The sequence below is a fragment of the Mesocricetus auratus genome, unplaced genomic scaffold, assembly GCF_017639785.1.
Source record: "Mesocricetus auratus isolate SY011 unplaced genomic scaffold, BCM_Maur_2.0 Super-Scaffold_15014, whole genome shotgun sequence".
Classification (NCBI taxonomy): domain Eukaryota; kingdom Metazoa; phylum Chordata; class Mammalia; order Rodentia; family Cricetidae; genus Mesocricetus; species Mesocricetus auratus.
In genome coordinates this window covers 3,622,322-3,634,028 of record NW_024429186.1, presented here as the reverse complement: position 1 = coordinate 3,634,028, position 11,707 = coordinate 3,622,322, and the positions used below count along the sequence as shown (strand labels likewise).

Sequence of the window (11,707 nt, the reverse complement as noted above, 5' to 3'; positions counted from 1 at the left end):
GTCATCATTGTGCTTATATAGGATAGTAAAAGAAGCATTTTGAATTAGGCATAGGATTGTAAATGTTCTGTCACATAATTGGTCAAGAGAAACCACACTCACCAGAAATCATTCCTTCTATGATGTCATCGATATTATACATGCAAATTCATATTTGTTGGTGGAGGGATTACCTCTTAGAGAAACATGAGTAACTGAAGTTGTGTAAAGAAACATCTCACATATATTAATTTAAGGATTCCTTTGCACCAGGTCCGACCTATTTAATTCTTCAATTTAGCAAATCCATGTGTTCTACAGTAGCAGGTGACCCACATGGAACCCATGAATGGGAGAGGTGATGGTTGTCAGTGCAGGTGTGTGCTCTGTGAAAGACTTGAGCTGCACACAGAGTATCAGGAATGGAAAGGCTGTGAATATGGGGTAAAGGATCAACTGTAAAATTCCAAACTCTCCCTCAATTCTGCCAGTAAAATGAACCAGATCTTCAAATAAATTATGTGAATGTAAATAGCAGAGTAAATTAGCTGTCCTACAGGAGTTATATTTAGAAATTATTTCTTTCATGTTTTTCAGTATATTTACTTCTCTTTTTGTGATAGGTTTTTATCCAAACACACATGATTCCCATGAAAACCCTAAAGTGGAAACCATAATACACAAATGAAGAACCAGTATGAAAAGTCAAATAAACATACAAAAGCAAAGCCCTCGTTTAACACTACAAGGCAAAGAACCACCAAAGATGCCACTGAGTCAATTTTGTGTAGGCCACTTACTGCTTGCCGCGGAACTATACAAGACAGTCGTCTGTTTTGAAAGTGACATTCACATGAAGAAAATTAAATTTTCATTTGCAAGTGGCTAACAGAATTTCTACATGATCAAAATGTCTTCTCCAAAATATACTTCCAATATTCTTAGAAACATACACTCAGATTATGACCAACATAGGGTGATTTGGATCCTTGTTGTCAACTTAAAAGTGCTCAATCTTTGATTCTTGGAGGCAGATTCACAGGGAATTTTCTGAATATAATGAGAATGGATTCACAACCAAAGGAAACCAGACCAGGATCTGAGAATCAACAGTAGAAGCTCACAGGAATGACACACTGTCCAGATCACACAGCAGTGATCCCTTAGCTCCAGATGAGCAGCTGAGCTCTGAGTTAGTGCACAGAGTTCAGAACTAGAATTATCTAATTCAACAAAGTGCAGAAAACAGCATGATGAATTCTGTAATGAAAATATTTTAATTAATATAACAAATCAATCACTTCTTAGACTTATATGCACAGCCCTCCAGAAGAGGAGTGTGGTTTGGACAACTCAAGGTGCTTACTGTGACTGAGTTGACTCCCCTTCCACATGGTTACTTCTGATTTACTAACAGTGCTTGAGTGTAGGATCTGTCCCAACCTCCATATGAGGGAAAAGTCCACCTGAGGTTCCTGAGCTTCCCCAGCAGCTAATACTGGTGACCACAGAGAAACACTATGCATTTTGTTCAAGTGGGAATATTAAATATTTGTTTTAACAATGTTGGTCAACACAGAACACATCGATTTCAAGGCATGATCAATTCCTAGGGTATACAATTGCCAAAAGGATCCCCCAGAAAACATGAAAATAGAGAGTGCACCCAGATAAAAAAAATAATCATTTATGTAATAACCGGGCTTTCTGTGTGCTGAGCGCCCCCTGCTGGCTTCGTAAACCTGGGAGGGAAGATTTTTTCTGTGCTCACACTGAAGATTCCTCACTGTGTCATTAGTACAGTAATACGTGGCCGTGTCCTCAGTTCTCAGGTTGTTCATTTGCAGGTAGACCACGCTTTGGGAATCATCTCTGGAGATGGTGAATCTGCCTTTCACCGAATCCACGTAATAGGTTGCATAATTATTGGGTTTAGTTCTTATGCTTGCTACCCACTCCAGTCCCTTTTTCTGGAGCCTGGCGGAACCAGTTCATGGCAGCATCACTGAAGGTGAATCCAGAGGCTGCACAGGAGAGTTTCAGGGACTTTCCAGGCTGCGCTAAGCCTCCTCCAGACTCCACCAGCTGTACTTCACACTGGACACCTGCAAACATAGAGGATATTTAACAAGAAACTGTCACGCGTGTCTACTGTCTCTCCCATTCTTGTCTACTCACTCACTCAGTATACCTTGTCATCAACTTTTTATAAGAGCAACAAAGAAAACCCAATGCGGCCCCAACTGATGTTGATTGTCCTGCATTCAGCGCTTGTCACTGAATGGGAAGACAGAGCAAGAGTCGTCTGCCTGACCTTCGGAGTCATGGCAGTGCTGGTTTTCATGAGCAGAGGAAGGACATATTTGCATATCTTCCTGCTATATCTTGTTCTCAGGTTTATGTGAACCTTAGAGGCAGCAGTTAATAGTGCAAATGCCTGAAAGACAAAGAATTCGTGAGGACACTGATTTCAATAAAATATTATTATTTGTTTGTAAAAAGATTCAACATCCTTAATTTATGTTTTTTCATTTTTTAACATGAACACTCCACTGCTTATCTCACCAGATTTTGCACAGTAAGTTCATAGAAGTTTAAAAATTAAAACTGCATTTTGATAATTAAATGCAAACTAATATTAAGATGAATGAATAGTGAAGCATACATTAAATTACAGTGTTGAAACTGGGCTTGGAGACAGCATGGTGGGTAAGTTTAACACGCACAAGGTCCCAAATTTTATCCTCATTATAGAATACACACACACATATATATAGATAGATAGATAGGTAGATATGTATAATATATATTAAATAAATATTAATATTACAGAGACTTTTCCTTGTGAAATACTAACGTCATCACAAAATGATTTACATATATGCCACATATTCGTGTTTGGGTTGTGTTAGTGAATATCATTGGCTTTTGTGACATTAATATTCCTACTCTCTGGTTACCACAGAATGGAGGGGAATCTGGAACATGGTGTGTATTGTTGAGGTTTTATGCAGTCCTGTCTCTCTACTCTGCCTGGTGATATAGGAATTTCTTGGTGGCTGTGGTATATGTCTCAAGACGCACCTGTAATAATAGCCCTGAGTTAGAAAGGAGAGTTGGAAAGTAATTGCTTATTTGACTAATTAATTCAGCTATTAGAAATTTTGTTACAGCTAAGATTTCTTGTGGACTATGACATTATTGTTTCTGTGGCACTTGCAGGAAAGCAATTTAATTTAAAGCAACTAAATGCCCTATGTCTTTCTCTCCTCCTGTCTCCCTCACCTATCTTCCTCCCTGCTATTTCTTATGCACTCTTCCTTGTTAGCGATGGTTGTTAATCCACCCTTACAAAATATCCTACGCTCTTTCCCTGACTTACATGCAGTCATGGAAGTTCTACAAAGAGTGAGGACTCCCTTATCATTATATCCATGTAGCAGCTACCTCCAAATCAAAGGGGACCCCTTCTCACAAACTTCCTTTGCTAGCTTTAGGCGAACAAAATAGGATATAAAACACGTGTTATTTTTCCCACATTCTATTGATTTTTATCTTATGTGAATAATTTAATTTATAGCTCATTCATAGCTACTCCAAAAATGTTTCTAGAACCTTCTATGTAAGAGCTATGAATATAATGATGTATTGCTGCAGTTTTTCCTATATTTGCTTTTTATTTATTTATGTATTTATTTTTGATTTTTTTTTGAGACAGGGTTTCTCTGTATTGTTTTGGAGGCTGTCGGTCCAGCCTGGACTCGAACTCACAGACATCTGCCTGCCTCTGCCTCCTGAGTGCTGGGATTAAAGGAGTGTGCCACCACCGCTCGGCCCATATTTGCTTTTTAAATAAAAGAATAATATCCATGGATGAGGCCACTGTTAAACAGCTGGTCAAGGTATGGTGAGGTCTAAGGGCAGAGGAAATCAACATAACTTATTCCCTTCAGTCCTTTTGAAACGTTGACAAAACTATCTAAGTCTGGGAAGTCACAAAGGAACACTCAGTATGATGATTTATGGCCAAATCACCAGGCTGATCCTCTCTATAATCTCAGTCCCAGGGCAGGTTCCTCCTCCTGCAGGGTTTCTGACACACTCAGGATGTGGTTGCAACACTGTGTCTCTTGCACAGTAATAGACTGCAGAATCCTCAGAAGTCAGGCTCTTGAGCTCCATGTAGGCTGTGCTGGAGGATGTATCTGCAGTCAGGGTGGCCGTGCCCTGGAACTTCTGATTGTACTTAGTATTACCATTATTAGGATAAATCCATCCAATCCACTCCAGGCTCTGTCCAGGCCTCTGCTTTACCCAGTGCATATAATAGGTAGTGAAGGTGTATCCTGAAGTCTTGCAGGACAGCTTCACTGAAGCTCCAGGCTTCACCAGCTCAGACTCAGATTGCAGCAGCTGGACCTGGGAGTGGACACCTGTGGAGAGAAGGCAAAGTGGATGTCACTCTCCCCTGAGTACATGGCCCCTCCTCAAGTCTGGAACTTGGAGTCCCTTACCTGTAGCTGCTGTCACCAGGAAGAGGATGATCCAACTCCATCCCATGGCGAGGACCTGTGTGCTCAGTGACTGTGGAGAGGACACTGATCATATGCTGTTATTGTTGTAGACATGCCTGTATTTACCACCATATACTCACTTGATTTACATATTCATGAGCAGGCAGCTTCTTAGATAAGGACCTAGTCCAGCTGAAGCAGAAGATGTCAGACACCTGTATCAGGCAGCAGGATACTGAGATCCCATCCTAATCCTCTCTAAGAATATGTATATCATCCTTCTTCCCAGGGACCTCAGATGATGCTGAGGAAGAAACATCATACCCTAAGGTCTCAAAGGATGTCAGGACTGAGACAGTTGTTACACCTGGGACAAGGTTATCAGATTTATTTACAGTGGTTTGCTGGGATGATGGTGATAGTGATGAGAAATTTAAAACCTACTGAGTATTAAATTTACAGCCTCTTTAAAATATATGCAATGAATATTTGCCTGTATACTGAAAATTCTACCAAATGAACAAAAGAAAATATACTTCAGAAATCAAGTAAACACCTTGATTACTGAAGCAATATCACAAAAACACAATTATGGAAATAAACTATATATCTTTCAACCGAGGATCTCATCAAGAAGAATGTTTATATAAACAACTCAACAGAAGTTATGCATCTACAAGGAATACGAAACTTACATCAGTTAGGATGCAACTAGAGATAAATGCATTAGTTAAGGCAATCGCAGAAATCAGGTATCAAATGAGACTCTCATCAGTAGTTCTTAGATATCGCATGCTTACATAGAACTATAAATAAAAATACATGATGAAGTACAAGTTAAGTGTGTTGTCTAGTAGAGTGAACTAGGAGGGGAGAGAAAATGAAGGGAAGAGATTATGGGGGGAATAACACAAAGAACAGAATACATGAGTATGAAAATTCTGAAACTATGTAAAATTGATATTTTGCAGTTCATAATTTATATTTTAATTTAATCCATGTATAAAACATAGTATGATCATATCTATACCCACTACGCACTATGTTTCCTTTTCATGCTTTCCAATAAGTCTCTGTCCCTCTTCATGTCCTCTCTTGTTTTACTAACTAATATGACATTGATACAATCATCTTTATCTATATACACATAGGGGGAGTGGTTTAAGGATGAGGACGTCTCATCTTGTCTACCTTAAGGATCCTGAGTGAGAACGATGGCAGTCTGGACTTATTGTACATTATTCTATATTCTTTTCCCAAGACACAAATTCATATATTAGGCTAGGTTATCCCCATTTGACTACACACCTTTTTTTTGGAAAAATTACATAGAGAAAAATGAGAGATGAAATAGTAAATATTGGTGAAAGACATGTACTGTGATTATCACCAGCTTCTCCCTCTCTCTTTCCCCTGAGCTGGGGGCTGCACAGGGCATTGTGTGTGTCACACTTTGGGACCAGTTCTCCAACAGCAGAGCTACATGAGCCCCACACTGGTTCCGGAATGCCAAGGACTGAGATCCCAGGTCACAGTCAACTATTCCAGATGAGCAAACCCCTCCCCCAGGGCACAGAAACTACAGCTGGAATTACAGATGCTTCTGTTGATGGCTGTGATGCTGATAACTGGAAGTCTGCCTCCTTATGTGTGGAAATGTGTGACCTTCTTACCTGTATGTCCAATGGATGTTTGCCCCTCCAATAAGGTTCACAAATAATGACCTCAATACATATGGGAAATATTACTTAACCAAGAATATTTACACTACTGAGTTTGGAGTCTGACTGCAGTAGCTACACCACGTATATTTCATGGTCTCAGCTGGACGTCAGGCCAGGAAATATTAGGATCTCTGAGGACTCCCTCACTCTCCACATGTTTCTCTCACCTACTGCATTTTCCTTCCTGGTAAATTTGGGTCTGCCGCGCCCCCTGTTGGTCCTGAGCATCCTCACATTGATTAATTATGAAGCTGTTCACCTTTTTTTGTTTCATACTGGCTAGCTCTGACTTAAGTATTTACCCCATAATTGTTAATCTAAGTATTTCTCTTACCGGAGAAAAGGTCCGGACTTTTGATCCCTGTGGCAGCTACATCATAACTCCCTGTGTTTCTCATTCCCAGAATGCTCCTTGACCCCTAGTCCCAGCTAGCTTGCTTCCCTATAGGCCAACAGTGTTTTATTGACATATACACAAGACTTCCCCATCAGGCTCCCAACATCCATTCCTATGCTACGTGTAAATAGTGATCCACTACCACAGGCCCAAAGGATTGCCCAAGCCTAATTGACATCCACATTCAGGGGGTCTGTGTAAGTCCTCTGCTGATTTCTCAGCTATGAGTCTGGGGTCCATGTATTTCTCCCTTTTCAGGTCAGCTGTTTTTATGGGCTTTGCCAGCCTGTTGTTAACTCCTTTGCTCATCACTCCTCCCTCTATGAAACTGGGCATACTATGTGTTTTTTTTGTGTGTGTGACTAGGTTACCTCAGGATGGTTTCTTCTAGTTACATCCATTGGCCTGTGAATTTCAAGATTCCATTGTTCGTTTGTTTGCTTTGCTTAATAATACAGCATTGTATAAATGAACCACATGTTCAATATCCATTATTCAGTTTTGGGGCATCTAGGTCATTTGCAGATTCTGGCTATTACAAATAATGCTGTTATGAACATAAAAGGACATATATCCTTGTTGCATTAATTTGCATCTAAAAATGAATTATAAAAAAGAACAATTTACAACAAAAAAAGATTTAAGACTGTGAAACAAACATTTATTTGTCAGATGTTGGTGATTTGGATTGCACAGTTCAAATGTGTATTGTACTTTATTGTTAGTTTTTGCTGCAAAACATCCCTGCACTCAAGATAAAGATGTATTTCATCAAAATTCTTCATCACAGCTTCACTTTTTATTGTTTTATTAAAGAACTGTGTCAATTAAAGCAGTCACAAGTCAATACTTTCTCATAATATGGTGTCCTCTAGAGGCATCCTAAGAAAAATCCATTTTTGTATTAAGCAATATAGGACTTTGAGAAGGAGGCAGAGAAGGGAACACTAGAATGATTATTTCTGAGCAAGTCCCCAGACTGATCTTTCTGTCATCTCCATTCTTGTGGAGCTTTCTGCTCCTCCAGGGTTTCTGACACACTGAGGATGTGGTTGCACCACTGTGTCTCTTGGACAGAAATAGATGGCAGAGTCCTCGGATGTCAGGCTACAGAGCTCCATGTATGCCGTGCTGGAGGATATGTCTCCAGTCAGCGTGGCCTTGCCCTGGAACTTCTGTGTGTATTTTGTATCACCACTTGATGTACCAATCCATCCAATCCACTCCAGGCCCTGTCCAGGCCTCTGTTTCGCCCAGTGCATAGTGTAGCCCATGAAGGTGTAGCCAGAAGCCTTGCATGACAACTTAACTGAGGAACCAGGTTTCCCAAGCTCAGGCCCAGACTGCTGCAGCTGGACCTGTGATTGGACACCTGTAGAGAAAAATACATATTAGGGGTCACCTCAGAACCAGTTTTTTCTCCAGGTTTGGAAGTTGGAGCCACTTACCTGTAGTTACTGTCACAAGGAAGAGGATGATCCAACTCCATCCCATGGTGAGGACCAGTGTGTTCAGTAGCTGTGGAGTGGACACTGATCATATGTTGTGGGTGATGTGGACATCTCTGTATTTACCACCATAGACTCAGATGATTTGAATATTCATGACAATGGTACTTTTAATGGTCCTTTTTAATAAGGGCATGGTCCTACTGGAGAAGAAGTTAGCAGACACCTGGATCAGACAGCAGGATGCTGAGTTCCCCGTCTTAATTCTCTCTGAGGATATGTATAGTATCCTACTTCCCTGAGTCTTCTGGAGATAATGAGGAAGTAACATCAGGATCTAACTCTCAATATTATCAGATCTGATACAGAGGCTCCACTTGGAACAAGGTTATCAGACTTATTTAAAGATGGTGCCTGAGAAAATGATGACATTGATGGGAATTTTAAACCTGCTGAGGTGGAATTTTAAAGACTCCTTTCTGATATATGTAATTAATATTTACCTTTCCATAAAACTGTATAATAAAACTCTATCAAATGAACCGAAGCAAATATACCTCCCAAATATTTGCACAACAGTGCTTACTGTAGCAATGTAAAACTTACTAAATTATGTATCTTGCAAAAGACGATCTCATCAAGAAGACACCTTTATATAAACAATACAGCATAAAATTTTCATCTACAAGGAATTCGGAATTATGTCAGTGATAGAAAAATGGATGCAGCTAGATAAATATGTGTTAAGACCATCTCAGAAATCAGACATTAAATCAGACTCTCCTCAGTAGTTCATAGGTATCACATGGTTACGTACAAGTATGAATAAAAATACATGATGAAGTGCAAGTGAAATCGATTATTAGGATAAAAGTAAAGGAGGAGGGGAAAATGAGAGTAGAGATTATGGGTGAAAGAGTTGTATGAAATACATGTGTATGAAATTTCAAAACTATGTAAAATTGGTATTTTACAGTTTATATTTTTTGAAATTTGATCCATGTACAAAATATCATATGAACATATCTATACTCATTATGCCCCACTCATTCCTCTTGGGATTTTGCAGTAAGTCTCTGTCTGTCTTTGGTTCCTCTATTGTTTCCGTAACTACTAGTACAATGAATCCAATTAATTCTGTCTGTATACACATAGATAGAGTCTTTTAATTGTATACCAGAAAGAAAACTGGTTCTTGAAAGAAAGTTAATCCCTTATAAAAAATCACAATTAAACTCAAGAATCTCCATATTAAGATGAAGTTCTTCACAGCTAAAATTGGAGTTGGCCTTTAACCAACAATGACACTTTCTGGGAGTAAATCTGAACACCAGGACAGATGCATTACATACATGCAGGACATTCCAACGCCTTGAAGAATACTCATCCTTTAAACATAAGAAAGGACCATGAGCAAGCTGATCTTCGCTGATTTACAGAGCATGGGGAATAGATCGAGGGGGCCTGCACATCACAATCTCATATATCACATTGTGAGAACTCACCTGTGAAGGACACTGCAGTGGTGTACTTGTGAGGATGTCTCATTTTCTCTCTCTTAGTTGTCCTGAGTGAGAATGAGGACAGTCTAGATTTAAGGTACTTTCTTCTAAACTTTTTCCCTAGACACTAAAACCACATATTAGGCAAGGTATTAACAATATGACTAAATATCTTACCTCTTAGAAAAATATGCAGAGAAAAATGATACATGAAATCCTAACCTCAGCAAAGGACACATTGTGTGATTATCCCAATTTTCTTCCTCTCTCTCCCCACTGAGGTATGGATTCACAGGGCAGTGTATCACACCTATTGACCAGGTCTCCCATAGCAGAGCTACAAGGACTCAGCACTGTGGCTGGAATTTCAAGGACTGAGATCTCAGGTCACTGTACAATATTCCAATTGAGAAAACCCCTACTCAAGTGGAAAGAAATAACAGATACAGTTAGATGCTGCTGCTGGTGGATGTGAGGATGATGTCTAATTGAAAATTGTTGCCTTGTAAAATGTGTGTGCATGTTTGTCCTTTCTATAAGGTTCACATCTGATGACTAAAACATATATGTGCAATATTACTAAACAAAGAACTTTTACTATACTAAGTCTGAAGTTTTCTTACAGTAGCTACACCAAGTGTATTGATTGCATGGTCTTGGCAGTTATTTGAGGTGAGGATAGTAAAACTTTGGGTCTTAGAGGACGCCCTCACTCTCCAGATCTCTGTGTCTCCTACTACATTTTCTTTGCTGGTGATTTCTGCAGAGCCCTCTGCGGGTCCCGAGCATCCTCAAAATGAGGTTGTTTCTGAGCACACAGGGCACCTCCTCACTGTGTTTGCTGCAATGTAATGCAGGGCTGACTTCAGTGGTAGCAGATATCAGCTTTAGGGGGAACTGGATATTGAATGTTTCATTAAAACACTGAAGGATTTCTCAATGACAGCTTTCTGCTTTCTGCTGAGACCTGATCTTGATGAGAGAGTTTGGGTTAAAAGGAGGTCTCAGAATTCTATTGGAAAAAACAACTTTTAGCTGTTTGTTTCAATTAATTAAAGTTTAAGAAAAAGAGAAATTTATTTTCAGAGGAAGAGTCCAGATTGTTTCTGGGACTGAAGTACAAACCAATATAGACAGAGCCATGTCAGATATGAACTTTTGTAGTTTTAATCCCTGAACCTTGATTGCCTGTGAGCTCCTGTCTGAATGCCAAAGATTAAAGATAGAATCCCAGTAATGGGCTGTCTCTCATCAGAATGAAATCAACAGGTACACTCATCATTGCTCAGTGGTTAACACTGGTGACAATGGCAGAGTTATTTCTGCTCATATAAGTGACAAACTGCATGGGTAAAAATGAGTATCGGTACTTATAACGAAAACAGACACTTCTACAACTTTGTTCCATTTTAATAGTTCAACATATAGAGGTTTTGGGTTTTTTTTAAGGGAAACCATTAGATTTGCGGGAAGTTCAAGATCCCAAAAAAACAAATGATTAGACACGCTCTGCGCCTGCTCCTGGGCTGATCCTGAGTTCCAGTCTGCTGTAGGATTCCTATGGAGATGAGTTCAAATGCTCTTCCTCAGTCCACAGCTCAAGTGCTGTTTGCCAGACCATGGTGTCCCTCGGTATGGACATCACAGCATATGTGGCTGTCACTTCTATCACAAAAGTCAGTCTTGAGGACAACTCTTCCTCACATGGGTTTCTGAAGGTGAGGATGGAACTGAAGGAGAATGACCTGTTTTCTGTGACTCCAAGATAACTCATTCTCCCAGGACCACAGCCTCTTTTCTGGGACAAACAACCCTATTATGTATCAGAGTGTGACAGAGTAAGCAGGGCCAGTACAGGTAAGGACCAGATCTCTGAGGAGCTCACCAGGCCAAGTTTTGACATCTAAAGTGGTACCTAAGGACAAGGACAATTGGTCCCTGTCAGGCACAAACAGTGACAAGTTCTGCAGTTTTCCTGGCAATAGCAAAGGATCAAAACATTGTCATTTGTGATAGTATAAGTTACCATGTGCCTTGGTGAAAAGCATCAACATATGTTCTCATAAAAATAATGAATATAACGATACTCGAGGCTATATAATGAAAACAATATATTTTTTTATCAGAGAGAGAGAGAGAGGGG

General features: G+C 39.7%; 2 gene segments (V, D, J or C); both read right to left on the bottom strand.

The window, feature by feature from the left end:
* Positions 1–1,911: 1,911 nt before the first annotated feature.
* Positions 1,912–4,593, bottom strand: LOC121139514. The segment is given in 3 exon segments: positions 1,912–2,084; positions 4,080–4,412; positions 4,494–4,593. Coding segments are annotated over 3 exon segments (552 nt in total).
* A 2,977-nt stretch (positions 4,594–7,570) lies between these two features.
* Positions 7,571–8,108, bottom strand: LOC121139513. The segment is given in 2 exon segments: positions 7,571–7,986; positions 8,063–8,108. Coding segments are annotated over 2 exon segments (462 nt in total).
* Positions 8,109–11,707: the final 3,599 nt, after the last annotated feature.